The 23,272-nt window shown below is 35.7% G+C and overlaps 1 protein-coding gene across 2 annotated transcripts in view; it reads left to right on the top strand.

Moving 5' to 3' along the window:
* BRWD1 (bromodomain and WD repeat domain containing 1) overlaps window positions 1-23,272 on the top strand; it is a 67,942-nt gene that overhangs the window by 16,366 nt on the left and 28,304 nt on the right. The window contains exons 14-28 of one of the 2 annotated variants that reach the window (XM_067298558.1): window positions 1,224-1,377; window positions 2,040-2,174; window positions 3,410-3,538; window positions 5,038-5,263; window positions 5,712-5,894; window positions 6,647-6,833; window positions 7,711-7,804; window positions 8,754-8,894; window positions 11,228-11,313; window positions 12,219-12,414; window positions 13,995-14,111; window positions 14,232-14,339; window positions 14,583-14,707; window positions 14,816-14,898; window positions 15,386-15,497. In XM_067298558.1, coding sequence (XP_067154659.1) covers window positions 1,224-1,377; window positions 2,040-2,174; window positions 3,410-3,538; window positions 5,038-5,263; window positions 5,712-5,894; window positions 6,647-6,833; window positions 7,711-7,804; window positions 8,754-8,894; window positions 11,228-11,313; window positions 12,219-12,414; window positions 13,995-14,111; window positions 14,232-14,339; window positions 14,583-14,707; window positions 14,816-14,898; window positions 15,386-15,497 — 2,076 coding nt within the window. The remainder of the gene's footprint in view (window positions 1-1,223; window positions 1,378-2,039; window positions 2,175-3,409; window positions 3,539-5,037; window positions 5,264-5,711; window positions 5,895-6,646; window positions 6,834-7,710; window positions 7,805-8,753; window positions 8,895-11,227; window positions 11,314-12,218; window positions 12,415-13,994; window positions 14,112-14,231; window positions 14,340-14,582; window positions 14,708-14,815; window positions 14,899-15,385; window positions 15,498-23,272) is intronic. The other variant, XM_067298564.1, reaches the window with a different exon arrangement.

Consider the following 23,272-nt stretch of genomic DNA (forward strand, 5'->3'; position numbering starts at 1 on the left):
CATGAATGCTGGGTGAGATTCAGTAATACAAAATGCTTGGTCGTCTTTGTGGAGACTAAGCAGAAACTTTGTTATGAATTTGGAGTTGATTAGATACCTAAAAACTCATACTTAGTTGTACTAGTTGATCAGAAGATGATTGCAAGCTATTAGTGTGGTGCACCTGTGGAAAAAAACAGATGTGTTTTTAATAGAAATAAGAAAGTATAAATACTTGAAACTTTACTGTGACATCTCTCTGGGATAATATGTACAATTATAATAGTGTATACCTCAGCAAGATTCAGTGTAGAAGAGAGTACTAATTGACATGGGAAATAGTGTTACGTGAAGGCATATCTCAAAGCCTGATTCCTTTAGTTGACTAAAATGCTGAGAGGGAGTGATATGGTATCCTACAAATGTATTTTTGGGAGAGAAACAAGAGGAAATAGATTAAGGTTAATAAAAAATATTGTCATAGTATTAATGCATTTATTTTGAGAATCACAAAAAATGCCTAGGTATTGTAGAGATTAGCTTCTGAAACAGAATTATTTGGAAAGCTGTTGGCTTTAAAAAGTCCAGATTTAAGAAGGAATTATATTGTGATGCTCATTGTAGGAAGAGACAAGAATCCATGAAAAAAAGAAATACTTTTTGTCCTACATTTCAAATGGGCAGGAGGCTACAATGTCCTTTGAAATAAGTACACTAGAAATCTTCAATTCTGGATTTTTCACTTAAATTGATATTCTTGCCCCAAGTTTCTTGAGCTTCTTGGGATCAGACTTCTGGGAGTTTCAGCTTTCCTAAAGTCTAGGCTATTGATATTCTTTGAGCTGATTCCTGAGGGAAATATATTCTGTGCACTTTTGCATAGCTGACCAATTTTAGAAAAATAAAGTAGGATATCCTATTGTAGAAGTGCTTGCATAAGTATTAATTCTGTGATAGCATCATTATTCCCTTAATAATATTTTTGATGAATTTTGTTTCTTTCTAAACTATTCCTCTTTCAAAAATTGTATGTATAAATTATTCAAACCCAAGAAGTACAGATTTGCGCTATAGTTAATTATTCAAAAAAATGAAATTAATGGACAAAAGTTTCAGTGTAAATTTAATTCCTAATGTCCCTTCCTTTCGTCTGATCTTAATCCTGGAAAACAGGTTGTTTTTCTGTATTTGAGATTGAAATGGGTTAATTCAAAATATCTCATACCTGTACAACTCTTTTAAAGTAGTGATTCATCTTCGGAAGAAGACAAATTTATGAAGCCTAAAGTAACCATGATAGCTTGGAACCAGAATGATAACTATGTTGTTACGGCTGTGAATAATCATCTGCTCAAAGTTTGGAATTCCTGTACAGGGCAGTTGCTTCATCATTTGGTGGTATGTAATTTTATGTGCTTTTTAAAGTAGATAGTCTTCCTTGAATTGCAGTGACATGTGCATGCTGAGTTGATCATTAGATTTGATTTGTCTTGAAAGCTCTATGTGAATGGTAAAGTGAGTGTAGAATTTGTTTGTTTTTTTGTTTTTTTTTTGTTTTGTTTGTTTTTTTTAAACCAAAACTAACTGCTTCCTTCTGTTTTTTTTTAACAAACCTTCCCTAGATGCTGTGTTGAACTTGCCTCTCCTGAAACAAAAGTTTCATATTGCTGTAGAATAATAATACTCACCAATTTAGTAGTTTATTGTCATTTGGAAGAAAAAAAAAAAGGTCCAAATTTACAAAGTTGTTTATCTCCTTGTTTGAATCTAGGAAGTGATTAAATTTAGAATGATATGGTCTCTCTGGCTGCCTGGATTTTCACCCTACCTGTTCTGTGGCACTCTAACTGTAAAGGTAGCAATCCAGATAAATATGCTATGGAAAGCTGTGGAGTTTCTGAAAGTCCTTAGATTTTTGGAGGCAGCTTATAGGGGTCTTATTTTCCAAAAGTCTTGAGAGCGAGGAGAGGATGGTACAGTGCTTTAGGACTCTAGTGTAAATGCCCTGTTAATTTGGATTTCTCCTCTGTTTGCATGTGAATTGCAACTTTGAATTTTAGGGGCATGCAGATGAAGTATTTGTCTTGGAGACCCATCCTTTTGATTCCAGGATTATGTTGTCTGCGGGTCATGATGGCAACATCTTTATATGGGACATTACAAAAGGCACGAAAACAGAGCATTATTTTAACATGGTAAGACTACTTTCTTTTTTTTGGTAACTCTTCACTTTTTCTCAAGATGCAGCAGTATGTTCAGGTACTAGTTTAAATAATTATGATATTACTGTGTCACCAAGTGTGTATCTTTCCCTCGCCTCCTCACCCAGAAAATTTGACCAAAACCAGCAAGAGTCATGAGTTCAAAGGTAAAAGCTCAACAGACAGACTGAATTTCTTGGTTATAACAACTGTAGTTGCAGCTTAACCATGAGAGTTTAACAGCTTAGTGCTACAGAAAAAGGGGGTTCTGCTTCCCTTGTCTGCTCCCAGCCGCCTGCTTCCATACTGTGCCTTGAATCAGGTGTGTCTCACTGGACCCTTTATGAAGCTGAATCAGTTCACTAACCTGACAGAAGAGTATTTCCCCATCCTCCCATGGCTAGTTTTCTCCTGGGCTGGTGAGTCAAATCAGTTCAGCATGGTCTGATGAGCTTCTGAGACAAGGAAGATGAGTTGTGAGAGTCTGTAGTCAGGTAATGAAGAATGGGAGGGATGAAGGAAGAAAGCAGGACTTTCCTTTTGTTGTGGTCAGTATTTGAGCTAGTCTGACTTCACCTGTTGATCCAGTCTTTTTGCTGCTAAAGGCTGTTTTTTTTTTCTGCACCTAATTCATAGTAATTGTTTTTTCTTAACTGAGGTGAGGTACCAGCTAAAAAGATTGAAAGGTCCTGTTTTAGACCGTCATTTCAAGAGTCATATGGAACAGTATTTATATTCTCGAAAGTCTTAAAAATGGAAATGTTATTACAGTAAGCATTAGTGGTGTGGGGTGGTTCTTGTGGAGAGCTCCTGTATGACATTCACTCCATTTGATAGCTTATCATTTGCACTTTTAAATATAGTCAGCAGGGAAGTGATTTTTGTTTGGTTTTAAGATTCCCTGTGCTTTTTGTTTAAGGTAGTTAACAAAATCAGTATATGGTGGTTAGTGTACTGCTTAAAAGTAAATTGTGACATCTTAAAAAAAAAAAAGCCTCTTTTTTAAGTAGGTTTCCATAACCATCATAACCATTAGTGCATCTTTTAAAATCGTATGATCCAGGCCTTACATTAACATATCAAGAGAAATGAAATGAACTAAAATAATAGAAAGTACTCCAGTTAAAGCACAAAGAGGTGCATGAGTAATTAATTTTTGATGTTGCTGTATTGTTGTTTGCTCAAAAAAGTCTGAAAAAGTCATCTTGAGTTTCTTTCCTTCAATCTAGATTGAAGGCCAAGGACACGGTGCTGTTTTTGACTGTAAATTTTCACCAGATGGGCAGCATTTTGCATGTACAGATTCTCATGGGCATCTGCTGATATTTGGTTTTGGCTGTAGCCATCCTTATGAAAAGGTAAGTTCAACTTTCTATTAGAACTGTTAAAGTTTCTAAGTGAAGTTGTTAGATTAATTCACTTTGTTCCTCTAATATGTCAGGTAAAAAAGAGTTTTCTCTGAGGGAGGGGATCTAAATAAAGCTGACTTTTTGATGTTTGTGAGTTCTCTTACGCTCATGGTTCTGGCGTGGCAGGAAAAAGTGTCATAAAATTCCCCTGGGAATAGCTCGCAAGAGCTCTTCTGTAACACATTTTCATCTTCCAGCAGCTAACTTGCATGTTAATTGTTTAACCTTGTGATAAGTGACCTAATATTTAGTTTGAGATTCCCCACTCTACTAGGCTAGCATGAACTGATTTGTTTTACATTTTAATAACATATTTTAATGTCATCTGTACTAACTCTTGCAATCATTAAAGCTTTAAGACTCTAAATACATCTTTTAAAAACCTTTTCAGTGCATCAAAGTTGCTTTTATTCCTAACTTCTCAAAGTAGTTTAATGTCTTAAGATTGGAATGTATCATGAAGTTCATTGCTCTGCTACTGAATTAGCAAAAATCAGACAGTTTCTGTGTTAATAATTTGCTGTGTTTTATTTTCATTATCAGAACTTGCAGTTCTTTAGGCCTTTGCTTTTTCAAACTCAAATTCACTGTGACAGTCTTATTAAAATAAGCAAAAGTAAATATGCATACAACACTACTGATTTCAAAATGTATGGGATGTGTTTTTTTTTTTTTTTTTTTTTTTTGAATGTAGCAGCCTGTGTTTCCTTTCTGTTTAGATAAATATATGTATTTGTATGTTCTTGAAATAACTCTCAAAAGTGCAGTTCTGGTCTATGCTCTTTACTTCTCCCAGTTTTCTTTCAAGTTGCAATGGTAACTACATGTTTATTATTTTAAAGTATTTGTTTTGTTTTGTTTTGTTTTTGCCTTTTTCCTTACTAGATTCTCAGCCTAAATTGAAACTCATTCTCTTCATTTTGCTCGGCGTTGCCAGGAGCAAAGATTCTGACTATGATCTAATACTTGTGCAACACTGTTTTTCTTCGGTTGCATGGATTTAACAAATTGTTTCAGTTGCAGGAAAATTTATTTCTGATGAACATTACATAATTAAGAAAGAAATCAACTTTGAGAACTTATGTTGAACTTTAGAAATTGATTTCCTTGCATGGAAACAAAACAAATTTGCTTAATTGCATGGAAATAAGAGTAGGATGTAAAATATTCTAGTGAATTTTAAGTATAGAACAATGCTTCTGCGTTAAGTTACCTCGGTTTATTGTTTTCCAAAAACATTTGTTGCCTGATAAAAGGTCTCTCAAAGATGAGTATTCCAACACACCTACAGGTTTAGAGTAGTTACATCTCTTTCCAGTGAGAGCTTAAGCTTTCTTTTACCTTTTAAGGTGATTTCAGATACATGAATTAGTGTAACCTTTTCTTTCATGTTCTTTAGCATATTCTTTTTTTCAAGTTGACAACATACAAGCTTCATTTCTTTCTAGATTCCTGATCAGATGTTCTTCCACACTGACTATCGACCACTTATTCGAGACTCTAACAACTATGTCCTAGATGAGCAGACTCAACAGGCTCCTCATCTCATGCCCCCTCCCTTCTTAGTAGATGTGGATGGAAACCCTCATCCAACCAAATATCAAAGATTGGTGCCAGGAAGAGAGAATTTTGCAGATGAACATTTGATTCCTCAACTTGGATATGTAGCAACAAGTAAGAACAGTATCGCTAAAGACCTACATCTAGAAGTTAAAATTACTGTGGTAATTCTGAATGGGAAGACATAACTGATTTAAAACTGCCATTGTTTTCTTGTATGCTTACAGCTTTAATGCATATCTATGTCCATTAAAGATGCTGAAAGGTCACAAAGTAAATACTACTTAAACAAGAAAAAAAAAAAAAGGTGATTCAAATGAGGTGTCTTAATTTTTATTTTTTTTCTGCTGGAGCTGATATGCATAGGCTATGTTTATAGTTTTTAGACTCTGTGTCTCATTAGTAATAAGTAATTTCAGTCATTTCCAGAATTGTTCTCATTTTGTTTAATTTTTGAACACATTTCAATGTGATGAGATTGATGAGATTAAATCATTTCCTGTAGTCGATTAGATAACTTAAACCCACTCATTTTATTTGTGATTTGTATTACACTTGCAAGGTGATGGAGAAGTGGTTGAACAAGTTATAGGCCAACAGGTAATTGATCATGATGAACAAGGCTTGGAGCCTCTCATTCTTGATGGTGTGATTCAGTTACAAGAAGAAGAAGACCAAAGAACTGGAGCAGATCAAGAACCTTCTTCAAGTGGTCTACAAAATGGAGAAGGAACACCTAGAAGAGGTTAATATTTCCCAATAAATACCTTGGTGTTTATTTTATCTTGATTTTTGTTACATGGTATGAAATATTTTAAACAGGTTTTAACTCGAATGTTGTTTTGGACACTAAGATGCCCTTAAAATGGGGATGTCTGGTTAAGATTTTTTTTCTTGGTTAAAAACTGCTACTCCTGTGATTAAATTACAAAATAAACTCCTCCACTCTTTCTTTTCAAAAGCATTAATTAAATTTATTTTAGACTGCTATATATTTAAGAGTAAATGCACATTATTCAAAAATCAATGTGGTTCTTATAAATGTTATTTCTCTAAAGTCTGCAAAAATAAATATTTACCATTATTAAAACTAGGGTCCCATCTCCCTTACGGATTTAAGTCAGACACTCTTCTAGTCTGTGTCTTTGCAGTTTTGATTACATAAGCACAACTCCAGGAAAAGTGCTTTTATAACTTGATTAGCTTCAGAACTGCCTGAAAAAAATTCAGAGAAGCACCCATGATTCTATGTGTGCTTTCAGTATATTAAGGTAGCAATAGAAATAACCATTTTAAAAACATACCTGTAGTCCCAGTCTGTTTATTACAAGACAGATCATTTCCTGAATGCGATTACTGGACACATGTTTATGAACGTGAGGATAAAAATATGGAAAATTGTTACTTTTTTATTTCTCATAAGAACAAAGTTCCTGTTCTGTGTAGTCTGTTTAAAAAAAAAAACAACAACCCCCCCCCACCTTTTGTATATTTTAGGTTCTTTTAGAAGACCAAATTTAGAAGTCCAGTCTCCTCCAAATATTGGTCTGCGGCGTAGTGGGCAAGTTGAAGGTGTGCGTCAGATGCATCAGAATGCTCCACGAAGTCAGATGGCTACTGAGCGAGACCTTCAAGCTTGGAGGCGAAGAGTTGTTGTACCAGAAATACCACCAACCTTGCTAAGGTGTGTAGACAACTTATTAGATTGCAGGTAATACTACAGAGAACATATCTTACTGTTATTTTTAAAACCAGTCTTATCACACTTGAACTAAAATAGATATGTGGTACAAGTTGAAAAATAATTCACTTTATTTCAGCTGTTCTTAAAACTTAATTGAAAAGTTCATTCAACAAACATGGATGGAATGTTAGTTTAGCAGAGAGCTATTCTCACGTATTTCAGTATTCTGAGTTACCTTAAGAGAGCTAAATTCCTTAGATTCTCACTTATTCCAGAATAAAGGGATATAGGTTAAATTCATTTACATGAGGTCAGAAAGATTATGCTTTTGTGAGACTTTGTTGTGAGCTACTTCTGATTCGTTATGACCGGAAGCAACATTGAGTACTTGATAGGCTGAAGCCAAGAACTGTACTGTGAATTTGAGAACAGCAGAGGTTCTTCAGTGCAGAAGCAGTCAGCTGCTTTCAGAAGTATTATCACTACGCACCTGTTAAAAGGAGAAGCAATATGGATAGGTAAATATTTCATTTTGATCATACAGCCGTATGTGCTGCCATGTCTATGAAAAAGTTTTTACACAGCTTTCCCAGTGTTGAATTCTTGGAGGTAGAATGATTACAAAAGGAAAAATATGAATTTAAAATGTTGTTGAAAAAGTTTATTATATTCTGATGTTTGCCTGTCTTGTGAGGAAAGCCTTTTCTTTAATATTCAGCTTCTTCACTCTATCTGGAAATGAGAAGCCTTCTTTTGAATTAGTTTGTTAGGATTTTTTTATAAAGAGCTTTTAAAGAGAACAGATCTGTGGCTATTCAGTTGAACTTAAGTATCATCTAAATAGATGCAGAATTAGATTTTCATAATTTGCTTGTAGGAAGCAGGAAGAATATCGAATTGCAAAAGGAGAAGAGGAGCAAGATCTTTATGCAGCAGAGAAGAAAGGAAAGTCATTCCAGTCATCAGAAAAGGTATGTGGCAACTTCTACGAAAAGGTGAATTCTCTGCCTGTGATAGGAACAAATCATGCCTGTAAGAATCAGAACACTCTTCTGAGGATATTATCTTCAGGGGTTCTTGCTGGTTCTGCTTCTACTTCTTAGTGCAGGACAAGGTTAGATTTTTATGAATACTTGGAGTTTCAGGGAGCCTTGGCTCCTTCCATCTAAGATACTTGGTAGAACTGTTGAAGGCAGGGTCGGTTTCAGGCCATTCGGGCTCTACTGCACTGTAAGAGGTAGTTAAGGTATCAAGGACACTTTTTGAAGGTACGTGCTAAAGAATTGAGACAAGTGAAACTGTTCAAGATCCTATGTTTGAAGAAGGAAAGTTATAGGTTATTTTGCTTTTCTCTTGCACCTTCAGATGAGAATGTTTTGTGTATAGTTAACTTTTTCAGGATTGTCCCATTTTGAGTACTTCTTCCATTTTCTGTTTTTGGAAAAGATAAATTCAAAAACAAAAAATTGGATGTTGTACTGTTTATAGATAATGACCTGACTCACTCTATCTTGCAGTATAGAACAACTCAATGCAAAAACTATACTGGATGATACCCTTAACTGGGAGAAGTCAAGGACTTCAGGCCCTCTCAGAATTACATTTGTGGGCAGTTTCCTTTCATATCTTGATTCGTTAAATATTTAGTATTCGTCAGGTAATTTGAATGGACCTGTCATTAATAGTTGTTCTAAGAAATTGCTCTTCATACACTACTATTAAATCTTAAATTAGGAAATTGAAATTTAAAGCTAATGGCTTACAGTAAAATTATTTATTGTGAAAAGGAACTATGTGATAAGGCCATTTCAGTTTTTACGTTCAGCAGTGCTTTTAGACACCCTTCCACCCCTACAAAAAGAAGTTTGCTATGTGTGTATTTTTCTGTAACATTTTACTTTCGCTTTTTGTATAAATTAGAGTGACTCCGAGTCTTCATTAATACAATCTACGCGTAGACGGCGTAGACGCAAATATCCAAACTACCGAACACGGAATAACATTGAACAGCTTGATTCATCTGTTGAGGAAAGAGATGACTGCTTTGGCTTGATAGAGCAAGTAAGTTCTCTTTGAATTCTGTATTTAGAACTCAAGTTCCTGGAAAAAGTGAAGCTTCATAAAAATGTGCCTTTTCTCTTTCTCTCTCTCAAAAAAAAAAATTCTTAGCAGAGAAAGTATTTCTATAAACATCATTATTATTAGCGTAAATTGAGACACTTCTGAGACCTAGTTATCAGTAGCTTTAGTAATGACAGCAAATCTTTCCTGTCACTTTAGCAATGGCTAAACGATAGTCTGAGGCAAAAATCTAATGTACGATTGTAAAGTTAGCTTAAATGAAAATTTGAATTTTAGATGCTTTTTGTTGTTCTTTGCAAAACACTTCCAAATCTTCCTGCACACATACCTGAAATTGTGGAAAATTTGCAAATGCTTGATAAAACACTGTTACAGTCTGGTAATGCAGTTCTTTTAACAGTCTGTTTATACTGGCCTAGCCCTGGCTCAGAATTTCACAGATGAAACTTCTGCTGTGGGTATCAGGACATTTTGCCTGCTTTGGTGTCAGATGCTGTAATAGATGTGAGTGATAGGACTGCCCTGCACTTGTGTTTCTTTGCCTTGGATGCAAGGGAAGAGAGTGTCAAACTGGGAAAGGAGGAAAGGAGTGGAAGAGGTTGGGAAGGTTGCCATACATTCAGATGGGCCTGTGTATGGAAGAGGGCTTTTGTCTGTCAGACTTGTCTTTTATTTTGGTAAATAAGAATGAAGAATGCTGAATAAAATGGGAGATTTTCAAGAGTTGAGAAGGTAGTTCTGTAAGACAGTTGAAGAATGATATTCTGTGGAACTGGACTTTTTCCTCCTAGCCTCTTAATAAAGAATTTTTGCGTGTTTTTTTAAAAAAAAAAAAAAAACTTAAGAAAAAATTAATGAAAAGTTTATTTCGGGAATAGGGTGGAAGGGGAGTTGTCAGGAGACTTTTGGCACCTGACAGAAATTCAAAGCACTCAAACTGCAGTTAAGCTACGCACAGTGTCATGTAATTACTACATGTGCTTAAATAGTTTTGAAGAAGTGATTTCAGATCTTCTGACATCCATCCTTCTGTGCTTTAATTTCCCCATTTGTAATACGAGTATTATACCAGCTTCTCATGTCAGAGGAACTATAGAAATCAATTTGTGAAATTTTTTGTATCTTATGAAGGTGAGGTCCATAAAGAACAAGAAAACTAATAAGGCTGTAAGAAGTCAGGGTTTGGTGGTAAATGTAAGAAAAAAGATGCTTGGGGGGTGGAGGGGGTGTTAATCCTAAAAATGGTAATATATTAAAAAAAAAAAAAAAAAGACCTAATGAATACTGTCCATCCAATGTGCTGTATGAACAGGATGATTTGACGAGGAGGAATAGCACACAATTATTCTTAGTCAAGCTGTTAAGTTTATCAGTTTGCCAGAGTAAGTTAGTTATCAGGAGGATTAATTCAAACGGTATCAAACTTCAGGTTGCAAGCCAAATACTGTTTCATTTTAATTTTGTTTGTTTGTTTGTTTGTTTATTTGACAACATGGAACCTGAGACGTGAGCAATGTATTATATTCAGTGACTTCTTTTATGGAAAACAGGTTTTAAACATGAAGTTTAAATGAGTTGTTCAGCAACTCATTTAATGTAAATGAGTTGTAAATGTAAATGAGTTGTTCAGCAACAGCCAGGAGGAAACTAAGTTGTAATATATTTTGATATCTTGACTGCTTATTTACTTAGCTTTACATTTAAATACATGCTTGAAAATACCCAGTTACTACTTGGCCAATCAGTTGATACTAAAATCAGAAAAATTATCATATCCTCACTTGTATAAATAGTTAATGAAAATAAAAATTTGCAAAGTGTTAATTCTGTAACAGGATATACCCATGTGGGTGCACATGGAAGATGTGATAGTTTTCTTTAAATTGTTCCTTTTAGAACTTTTAGTTCTTCCTTTGCGTTCTGGTGAGCTAGGTTTTACTGTATGTTCTACGTGACTTAATCAGAGCATCATAAGTCTGCAATTCGAAGCAGTCATAAAATCACCAGTCAGTTTGTTCTGGCAAAGAATGTGAATTTAGATTAGTGAAAAACAGCACCCCCATATGATGGGGCAGGGACTGTTGCTTTGTTGACTAATAGTGCACTCCTGAAGTTAATACTAGATAAGTTGAAATCATTTACAAAAAAGAGCTAATTTGATTTTTATTTTAAAAACTTTTTTTAACCAGACAAATTTCTTCCTAACCTTGTAATATGCAGGCATGAAAAATAATGTGTTTTATGTTTAAAAATCATTAAAACTTTTATGAAAAACTTCAGGGTTGATACTGAATTATGCTTTTTAAATTCAGGAAGCTGAAGAAAGTGAAGGCTCTGGCTCACTGGATGAAGAGGAAGAATGGAAAAGTGACAAGAAAAGCAACAGGAATAGTTCTAGGTAAAGAAAAAAATGCAACTTCTGTTGTCACGAGTTTTGCTTGAATTTTGGTAAATGAAAGATATAAAGAAGTTCTAACATGATTCATAAGTAATAATATACTGTAGGTTATTTGAAAAAATCTATACTGTCACATTGCTTCATTTTAGTGTTCCATTTCACAAAAATGCTGCTGTCTTTTAATGTAGTTTTAAATACTTTATTTATTGATAGGTGACAAGGAAAAAGAAGATAGAAAATGTTTTTGGTACTGGTTTTTATTCTGTTTGTTTTTTTCTGAAGAACCCAGCAACAGTCAGTTGTTTGCCTTTATGAAAATGTTTTGATCTTAAACAGAAAAACATCTTAATTTTGATGAATAGCATTGTCTTTTTATTTAAAAATGAAGTTATAGTTAAATTTTTATAGTTTTTCAATATAGCTTTCTAGATATTTTTTCTAAAACTCCAATAGTAGAACTAATAAATACTACTAGGTAGTAGAACTAGTAAATACTACTAGGTATAAGCAAAAATGTGCCTATGAGATTTGTATAGCTGTTTTTAAAGACTTTACGTCACATGTGGCTTGTGTGTCCTTTAAGGAAGACGCCTAATTGGCCCCAAAACTTGTTGGTATAAAACATTCTTCAATAAAATTGGTGATTTTAGAATTCACTAGACTTGACTTTTCTTGGAAAAACATATACTTTGCATTATTTTGTTCTTAAAAAAGCTAGGATAAACATCAGGTGAAGTAATTGTTACAACAATTCAAAATAATTTTCCTTCTTTTGATACTTTTTTCAACAATAACCTGCAAATATTTGCCTAAGATAACTTAACATTCTGAAATATCCACAATGACCACTTGATTCCATGGTTTGTATTTTTCTTTTCTGTCTGCTTTCCCCACCACATGGACAGTGATTCTTCAAGTAAGTACTCTGACTGGATCGCTGATGCAGGGATTAATCTACAGCCTCCTGTACGGACTTCTCGAAGGAAAGCTATCAGATATTGCAGTACTTCAGAAGATGAGGTATCAGCAGAGAAATCATCTCCTCCAAGGCGAAGAAGAAGAAAAAGAAGAAAAAAGCCAAAACCAAAAAAGCAGGAGGAGGTATTATATAGTTGATTCCTTCTACTCACTTATTCCTTATAGAGTTCTCTCTAAGGCTTCAGACCTCTTTAGTGGAAACTCTTATAAACCAGTGGGCTTTGCCTTTTATTGGATAAGGATGTTGGTTTCTCTAATAATAGTTGTCATAAAATAAACCACAGGTTTCAGCTTCTTCAAAATTCCCATGTTCTGTTGATGTTTGATTTGCTAGTATTAGTCTATAGATTCTGCTTTTCCACAAATAATGTAAGATTTCTTGCTGTTTTTTTGCCTTCTTGATAGCTATTAATATACAAAAATATTTTTAACTTAGTTTAGACAATAGTTCTACTGTTTTTTATAGTTATGTAGTAGTGTTGGTAAAGAAATCTTACAAGCAAATAGATTAATTGTTATTTAATATCATCTCTACAGAGCTTTGAAAGTACAAATCTATCCAAATATAGGACTCAGTAGTTTAGCGCTCTCTTTAAATACCTCTTAGAAAACTCAGCATGCTCTGTACACCATTTGGCAGCATATTCAAAGCAACAGCAAATCTTAGTTTGGCTGAATTGTTTTGAGACTTACTTTACATACAGTGTGCCTTTATTTAATCTGAGAAGATTCCAAATCCAAGATACCTACTGATTTGTATGGAAGGATCTACACTCCCAATGAAGGCCTTTTCCATTTTCAAATAAAAAGGGTTCAAAAAGCTGTTGTTTTTGAAGGAAGAAACTTGATTATTAAATAAATGTACAGAGCATCAGACTAAAACCTTGTTATCTGGTTTTAAATAATGTATTTTTTCTGAAGACTTGTGGAATGTAATCACTGTATTTTATGATGTACGTTGATACTTGGGTTGAATTTTGTTCTTAGATCATTTAGTAAAATAAATAAAAATATTCTTGGCTGTCTTGTACCATAACTATAGACAAACAGAATGTTTTTGAGTGCTTCAGATAATTTTTGTATTTGTTTTCTCTCCACCCCACTTTCTTCCAGATATTTCATAAAACAATAGATTTGGAATTGTTTTAATATGGCTATTTACTGAAGAAGTACTTGGATTATTTGATTATGTTACCACTTTGATATTATGTTAATGTTGCTTCAAAAGAGTTTGGTTGTATCTCTATTTTAAGATGCTCTGGATGGGCAGGATTAACTTGTCTGCCTCCAGAATGGAGTGAAATGAGGATGTATGTTGTCAAGTACTTCATTTCTTAATGTGCATAATGACTATGCAATATCTTTCATAACTTTTCATCTTCAAATAGCTTCTTGCAGCTCGTTAGATTTTTAATTAGTCACTGAGAATACCGTCTAAACTCTAAGCTTTGGTTCTTGTGATCTGCATAATAGTTACCTTGCTTGCTCAGATCTTCATATGGGAAAAGAATACTTCATGTGGGTACTACAAATATAGTTAGAACCAAAACAAAGTCTTAGACGAATTTTGGTAATAGGTTTTGGAAATGTACATTAGTCTTTCATAACTTTAAATTTGTCTGGCCAATTAAAACTGAACAAGTTGTTTTGATGTCATGCCAAGAATATGTCTGATCTAATTTTACTGTTTATTAAATATGAAGGCTGATGCTCCAACACAGCCAATAAACTCGGAATTGTCATATGACTGGCATCCTCCTGTTTGGATAACAGACACAGCTCTTAGAAGATCTCCATTTGTACCTCAGATGGGCGATGAGGTAAAAATATTTATTAAATCTCTTTTAAAAGCTTGTTACTTGCACATTAGCATAGTTATTTAATACAGGAAAACATTTAAACATTTTCCTTTTTTTGTTGTTGTTTTTTTGCTTTTAAAGGTAATATATTTTCGACAAGGGCATGAAGCTTACATTGAAGCTGTTAGAAGAAATAACATTTATGAACTGAATCCACACAAGGAGCCGTGGAGAAAAGTAGTCCTTAGGGTAAGACTGCCTTGAAGACATTGTGAGTTCAATATTAGTAGTCTTCATTTACCTGTGGGAAGCCTGAATATAAATAGCTGTCTTAAAATTGCTGAGTTTGAAAGGCTGTCTTCTATTGAAATCTTGCATACGGTTTTAATATTTTTGACTTTTTGGATGTGGGTGCAATTTATGTGAAATTAAGAGTTTTGTGCATAACACAGGAGATAATACTTTCATGAAACTATTCATTTTTACCTGTAGGATCAGGAGTTGGTAAAAATTGTTGGAATTAGATATGAAGTTGGTCCTCCCACACTGTGTTGCCTCAAGCTTGCTTTTATAGATCATGCCACTGGAAAACATACGGACAAATCATTTTCCATCAAGTATGTGAATCTTTATTTTCCTGAAAAAGTATTCAGAAATGCATTCCTTTAGGGCTTTAGAAGAAGCTTTTAAAGTTACATGCATGAAAGCAATTTCTTTTTATCTAGATACCACGATATGCCGGATGTTATCGATTTCCTTATATTGCGTCAGTTCTATGATGAAGCACGGCAAAGAAACTGGCAAGCTTGTAAGTCAGTTTTCTATTCTAAGTATTTGACTAAACAATTTTGAAATCAAAAAATTGTCCTTGGCTAGTTGCTGAATATACTAAATGCTAGATGATTGTAATTTTGAAGGGCCCTCTGTTAGGTATGATCCCTTTGCCTGTTTGAAAGTTGAAACTACCAATTGCTGTACTGGGCATTTAGGAGGGATTTCCATAGATTCAAGATACAGCCTTTGAAATAGATGTTGCAATTCTAGTCTTTTCTTGTTTTATAGTTGAAGGAGCAAGCATATTTAGATTCTAGCATTTGTGGTTTTAACTTGTGGGTTTTGGGGGATTTTTGGTTTGTTTTTGCATCGTAGGTTGTCTCATATTTTATTGAATGTTAGTATTTTTAGAACTTTAAACTGAAATATCCTGATCATAAGTTTTCTGATTACATGCATAAGAAGCATAGTTACATAGCTCTTATTAGTAAAATATATGAGCGGGCTTTTTTTTGCTGTAGCTGACAGGTTCCGATCCATTATTGATGATGCGTGGTGGTTTGGAACAGTGTTGGGTCAAGAACCGTATCAGCCTCAATATCCAGATAGTCACTTTCAGTGTTACAGTGTTAAGTAAGTATAAAAGGATTTTACACTTCTAAAATTAGTAATGTGGCTAAAATTACAAATTTGGATTGTCTCTTGTACAGCTGGGCTGTTGGTATAAGAATGCTTAAGTTGTTCAAATGTTTTTATTGGTTGTAACATCACTTTCTGTTTCCAAGTCACTAATCAAGCACAATGTGAATATGTAATATTTTGAGGCAAGTTTTCAATGAATAGTAATGTAACAAAACAAATTACTGAATTTTTTTACAATCATGAATTATTTTTTTTAATTTCCATTGGTAAATCTCTTTCATGAAGCAAACAGTGCAATGAAATATACAGCTTGGTTACTATAAGCAATTTCCAGTGTATGTAAATTACTCTTCATTGGTAATTGTTTTTGGTTTGGGCATGCTGAATCTCTTCTGTTTTGTTGAGATCGTGATCCTTTTTATGCTTAAGTTTTACAATCCTGTCTTTCACATTTTTCACAGGAGCAAGCATACCTATAACATGATTGCATACAGTCACTTGAGACTCGACTAGAGGATGTTTTTTAGACCTTGCTCTCCTTTCGTGCTTGACACATGAAAGGTGAAAGCAGAACTTCAGTCTCTTAATGGCCTGGTGTAGTGTTCTGCCAGATTCTCTGTTAGGTAGATCCTGCTTGCAGTTTCACCTTCTCATTTTCTCTTTGGGTGGTATTTAGCTAAATAACTGTATTAGTCCTATGTTACCTGTGAGAGAAAAATTCCTTTGACCAGTCTACCTGTCAAATCCTGATCTTACTGCCTAGATGAAGGCATATAGTAGCAGAATGTCAATTTGCCATTTGTTTTGAACAGTGCAACTAAGGATATTAGAGTAGAAAAAAATAACTGCTTAAACAGGAAAGGCCAGGAACATTGAAGTCAAATTGACAAAAGCATGGTTGGACCCATACCTTCTTGATCCAAGGCATGTACTAACAAATGACTCACTACTATCCTTCCATGGCAGTCTGGCATTAGTACTGTTCCTGTGCATGTTCTTTCGTGTGGACAGAGATCCTTCACACAAAGGAAAGCAAAGGTAAACAAAGGTAACTCTGGACCTCTATCTTCAGAATCAGGATATTGTCCTTGTCCTGCCCTGTCCAAGCTGTCTGGGATGGCTCTGGTGTCTTTGGATGCCCTCAGCAAGGGAGGACTGCCAGGAGAATAATCAGTGAATACATAATTTTCTTATTTCTGTCATGACCAGAGATTCTTCATGTGTCTTTTACAGTATTTTTGATGTTCAGAGTTCCATTGTGTGGAGTTCTCTATCTATTTCCACTCAGAGGCTTTTGAACCTGTCATTCAACCAACAGTAAGAAGGTACTTGCAGTTAATAGACAGTTTTGGGAGACTGCCAAGATAGTCATGTATTTTTGATTCCTTGTCTCATCTGCCTTACTTGTCATCTATCCGGTTCCATTTTCCTTAAGCACAGTGGGAAAATATAAGTAATATCCAGGTAGAAATACATATTCTTGCTTTTAGCAAGTGAATTTTCACTTCTGCCTTTACAGCTGTGATTAGCAAATTAGCACTCTTGATGTGCCATAAGCGTAAGTGGCATCAAACATTGGACCTCCACAACAGGTATTCTGTCTGTGAAGGACTTCACATTCCTGATGGAGATACAACTAAGGCTGCTCTTCACAGAATCACAGAATCGCTGAGGTTGGAAGGGACCTCTGGAGATCTAGTCCAACCCCCCTGCTCAAGCAGGGTCACCTAGAGCACATTGCACAGGATTGCATCCAGGCGGGTTTTGAATATCTCCAGAGAAGGAGACTCCACCACCTCTCTGGGCAACCTGGTCCAGTGCTCTGTCACCCTCACAGTGAAAAAGTTTTTCCTCATGTTCAGATGGAAGTGTCTGTGTTTCAGTTTGTGCCCATTTCCTCGCGTCCTGTCGCTGGGCACCACTGAAAAGAGTCTGGCCCCATCCTCTTGACACCCTCCCTTCAGATACTTGTACACATTGATAAGATCTCCTCTCAGCCTTCTCTTCTCCAAGCTAAACAGGCCCAGCTCTCTCAGCCTTTCCTCATAAGAGAGATGCTCCAGTGCCCTAATCATCTTTGTAGCCCTTCGCTGGACTTGCTCCAGTAGTGCCACATCCCTCTTGTACACGTATCAGCATATGCAAATACTTGCTTTCTCTTTGGCAAACTGCTGTTTGTAGCCATCTGGTGTTGAGGAACTTTCTTTCAGTGGCTTATTCCAGTTGAATTCAAAAATGGACCAAGTTATATGTTTCAGAGGTAGGTTTAGATCCTTCTCAGAAAGAGTCTGCAGGGTGCTCCTCAGTTCCCCAGAATTGTCTCAAGCTCAAGCAGAAAAATGCAAGCTGACAGTTGTTGTAGCCACAGACCCCCCCCCCCCCCCCCAATCTGTATCCTTGGTTCACTTAGGGATGCAACTGATTCCTGAGAAATAGGAACCTCTTCAGGTTGTTGCTTCTTCACCCATTTTGAAGCAGTGTAGCTGTCTTCCATCAGATAAGGTAATAATTACTTTCCAGGCAGATACCATTCCTCTGAATGGGTCTGTGAAAGTAGGAAGAAAGAAGTAAGTTGCTTTCCATCCTGCTGGAGAGGATTCCCTGTTTTACTGTAGGTTGACTTGTCAGATGCTTCTTTTGGACAGGTATGCAGCTCAGAAGGTGTTGGCCTTCTAATGAATAGAGGTCCACGAGTACCATAATTCAGAACCACACAGAATGCCTGCTAGCACTGTTTGCTGTCTCTAGAGTTGACATCTGGTATTGCCAGAGAATGCCACTAAGTTTATAATTATGTACTAAAGAACCGTGAGCTCCCTAAACTTTCTCAGGAAGCAGGTGATACTAAGAACTGATGCTTGAAAGAACACATGATCTTTTTGGCCATCACTCTGAATTCATGGAAAATCAAGCTGTTTTATACTGTTGGGCCATTAATGAGAGAGTCATTTCACAGCTTGTGTTTTGGGAATAGTCATCCTAGCAATATGTCAGGTGTTGCCCCCCCCCCCCCCAAAAAAAAAAAAGAAAAAGAAAAAGTGTAAGACTTGCTGTTTTGAGCTTGAGATTATCCTAGGTCTCTGTGAGATGCATTCCTAGTCTAATGGCCAAACAATTTTTCTCCCAGTCCTTCTGATACTGAGGTTTCCTAAGGGTTGAGAGGAAGGATTTGTGATGATCAGTTCACTCTAATCTGGCTGAGCAGTTTTAGTGTGAAGGTCTGCAACATGTTCATATGGAGTCCAAGATTCCTGTCTGTTCTTCTAATGCAAAATGTGTGCGGTAATCTCATTTCTACAAGATATTTTGCTGGCAAAATGGATCAGGTTCTCAGCTTAGTGTTTCCCAAAGTGTTCTCTTGCCTAGGCTTCAGCCTCAGTCATTCTGGACTGCTTACTGTTTAGTCCAACTTTGAAATTGGTCAGAATTGACTTAGTCAGGTGCTGTCAGGCACTAGTCTTTTGTGAATGAATTCTTTGCATTCTTGTGAGACTGGCTTGCTTATATTGACCTATTAAGAACCTAACACTAGAACAGGATTTAAACCTTGCAGTCAAGCTGTCGTGACACTGCCTTTTGTGCTTTTAATGCACTGTGTATTGCATCACCTTTCTGTCTTGGTGTCATTCTTGGTTACTGTTACTTCTCCTGGGAGGATGTCCTTCTGGTCAAAGACAGGTTTTCCTTTCCCCCCCTCCCCTTCCCTTCCCTCTTCGTCTTATTTTTGGATAGCTTTTCTTGGTTCCTTTTTTCAAAATATTTTCCAAGTTCTGCTCCTATTAAGAAACTGGGTAAGTTGATTTCCCCTCACCCTTCCATCTTTCTTATTCATGAGCTGAGACTGTCCTTCACATTTTTGGCATGGAGGGTTTTTTCCTAACAGTATTTAATTACTGATGAGTGGATTATGTTGAAGCTTATACAACTGCTATGATGAAGCGACCTTCTGCTATCAGTTGTGGTATGTTTTTAAATCAGAGGTGCATTTCTATTGGGTGCTCCCTCTTTGAGTGTCTCCACCTCTAACTTAGGCCAAATAACTATCTGGAGTTCTAGCCATATCTTCACTGAGCACTATGCAATCCCAGGGGCATTCAGGGGTGATTCAGTAAGTACTGGGGTCCTGCAGTTATTGTTTTCTGTGAAAGGTTCAGTGATTCTGAATGTGTAGGGTTTGATGGAAGTGAGAATGTGTACGTGGACTATCAACTGAAACAAAGACTACCAATATTTTAATTTCTTGCCCTCACTCCATTCTCCCTCAGAATCTTCTCTTACCTAAAGAGAGAATCCTGACAAACTCAAATGGTACTGGGTGCTTACTGAGATCTTACTCATGTGCCAAGCATGAGTGAGGGTATACTTGGAACATATCTTCTGCAGGTGATGTAGGAGTAAACATACTCATGCCGAATGGTAACATGCGCGTGCTTACAATGCGTACTACATGCTTTGAACTGCAGTTACTGGCTAGTATCTTTTCCTTTGTTATGTAAAATGATACACTGAGTAAACATCCACTGAGTCCAGATATCACTATCAAAATAATATTAGAATTAAATCTTATTTCAGAGCACTTAGCTCAAATCCTTTTGTAAAAGATTTAAATTATCTTTATTTATGTTGCTGTAGGTAATGTATCATCCATATGTTATATCTTTCATGTGTTTCCATGTATTACCACTGTTATTCCGTAGAGTAAGTGTAGATGGGGTTTTTGGTTTCTTTCTTCGTCACTTCAGAATGACATTTTTGGTATATGGAAAAGAGCCTCTAACTTAATTTCCTACACGCCTTTTATCTGTGAATGCTAAAGGATATTTCAGTATCTTTACTACACCAACTTTTAAGAGAGGAAAGTCCAGAGCTGCTTTGAAATTAGCTTAATAGTTGAATAGATAAGGAATGCAATACTCTTAAAGGAGTGCTTTCCAGTGAGATCTTCTTAAAGATCTGTGCTGCTTATGGAGAGAATGTGAATCTGTTTCATCTCTGCTCATGAACAACTTTTCTATTGATTTCCAAGATTTCTGCATAGATTCTGTAAACTTCGTTATGTGACAGAGAGTGAAACTTTCAATTTTAAGGATTCTGAAGCATGAGATGCAAGATCTTTGAGGATTTCCAAAATATATAGGATGTAATTGCCCCTCAACTAGGTCCCTGAAATACTGTTGTCTCCCAGCTCTCATTTCATTCTCAATAGTCATCTGTTCAGAGGAAAAGAAATGCAAGTGTATGACAGTGGCTGGACTGTTTTGCAGGTATAGTTAGGTTTTGTGACTTGGCCTGGTCATTGGCTCTTTTTATAAATGTGATCCTTTGTTCAAGAATTTTAAGATTGGTTGACCCAAGTATCTTGCTGTGGAACAATGAAAGTTGCTTTTTAATTTGCATTCGTATGCTTTATAAACTGGATGCAAAGAGATATTTTTAAATTCACAATTTGTATCTCTTTAAATTAAAGAAAACAAGAAACCTAAACAAAAGTTTTTGTGACTTTGTCTTGGAAAAAACTGCAAAAAGCTACCTCTATTCTTCCGTCAGGATCTAGGTTATGGTGCTCTGTTAGATGGTATAATCCTGCTAATCCAGCTGAGTTTGGGCATCTGCAGTTGTTCTTTGTTTGTGAGACAAAGAGCTTTCTTAGAATTGAAGTGTTGCTTATTTTATAGTGGAAACAACCTTTGAAAGATGGCTTCAAAACAATAGATGGAGAGTGTTAGAAGCCTAATTTGAATGAAATGAAGGGGAATAATTGCTCCATAATTGTTAATTGCTGACTTTTCTGAGATATTCCTTTCAATACATTAAAAACCTTCTCAGTAACCAGGTCGTCGCACAATCAGAAATTGTCTCAAATTAGCACTACCACTGTTGTGTAGATAATAAATAGATGGAAGCTGTATAAGCTGAATGTTTTACCTATTTTAGGCCAACCAAAACATTATTTGTGTAGAAGCAGCTTTATGTATTGTGTAAGTTACGTTATCTGGATAAATGGAGCTTAAGCTTAACTAAACTATGTTGATATAATTCTCCCCATAGTATTATGAAATAGTGTATACATTTATTAATATCAGTAACTTCTAAGGTATTATATATTGACTGGGGAAGAAAACTCTTGGTAGACAATCCTTCAGAAACATGTAAGTTCATAAACATCAAACAGGCAGAGTATGGATTGAGCAAAGTCTTCCTGAATTTACAGGTAGTTCAAAATAATTGAGAGGTGCTCTTACCTAAGCAGTGTTTCAGTTATAAAATATTACAAGGAGGATTATTGAATTTCCAGTTTGTTTGAAGTAAATACATAGGAAGTATGAGACCAAATATGTAAATTTGGATGTATGAAGTCACAAGAACTGGATGACATTCACCCAGCAGTTTGAAGAAAACAGATTTGAAACTGCCGACAAAGTTGCAACATATCCTACAGTGGGACCCAGTACCAGATGACTGGCAGGCTGCTTTTGTACTTCTGCATACAGACAGGGCTCTAGAGGGAAACCTGTGAACTGTAGACTGATGTATCTGACTTCCATATCTGGTAAAATGTCTATAATAAAGAATAATACCATTGAGCATATGGATAAACACAGCTGTAGGAAAGAGCCAGCATTACTTCTGTACAGGGAAATTCTGCCTCACTAGCCTTTTGAAGTTCTGTGACATTGCTAGTAAGCGTATGGATAAAGTGAACAGCGTATATGTATGTATATGTGTATATATGTGTGTGTATACACACACACACACACACACACACACACGTATATACATATCCGTACATAGATATATGTATATATTTTTCAAGAAGCCCTTGACAGGGTTTCTTTCCAAGAGATGTTAAAGGAGCTAAGATGTCACAGGATTGGAGGACTCTTTAGGTATTGAAAGTTGGTTAAAGGATAAGAAACAAAAGAGTATTTCTTAACAACCATATTTCAGGCTAGAGTAATGCACTCTCCTAGGAATCGGTGCTGTGACCAGCTTTACTCAGTGTCTTTCTAAGCATCTTGGAGAGCAGGCATAGTGAAATATCCAAGTCTGCAAATGTTGTAAATCATTTCAGGTAGTCAAATGTCACTCTAAAGGCGAAGAGTTCCAGAAAACCTCATAAAACTGAAAGAGCAGGTAAAAAAAAAAAAAGTTGCAGATAAATTTCAGTGTAGGTAAATATAAGGTAGCACATGGGGGTGCAATAATCTAAATTATGCTTATGTGGAATTGAGCTTGGTGGTGGTTAACAGCTGAAGAAAGATCTTGAAGTAGTCATTGACAGTTCTCAGATCATTTCCTGTGTGCAGTGGCAGCTGTAAAAACCAACAATATGTTGGGCACTACGAGGAAGGATATCAAAAACAAAACAGCATTGTTGATGGCTCTATAGTCAGCAATATAGCAATGTACTGCTGTCTTGATGCAACTCTGGTTCCTGCATCTAAGGAAGATTTAGTGAATTTGGAAAAGGTGCAGAGAAGGGCAACTAAAAGAATTAAGCCACAAGGCGCTGGTGCATCCTCTTAAGACTAAAAAGGCTGCGATTCCTGAGTTTGAAGGAGGAAAGGGGTGTAGTTGTAGTTCACAAAATCACAAAGGTGGTGGACAAAGTTAATAGAGAATTATTATTCACCAAATCCTTCTATGTTAGAACTGGAAACAATTGTTGAAATTTGTAGGGGATTGGTTTAAAAGAAGCTTGCTTTTTTTTTTTTTTTTTTTTTTTTTAATAAACACTGCTGGAAGTGAACTTTGTAGAGATGTTC

Source organism: Apteryx mantelli, chromosome 1, assembly GCF_036417845.1.
Source record: "Apteryx mantelli isolate bAptMan1 chromosome 1, bAptMan1.hap1, whole genome shotgun sequence".
Taxonomy (NCBI): domain Eukaryota; kingdom Metazoa; phylum Chordata; class Aves; order Apterygiformes; family Apterygidae; genus Apteryx; species Apteryx mantelli.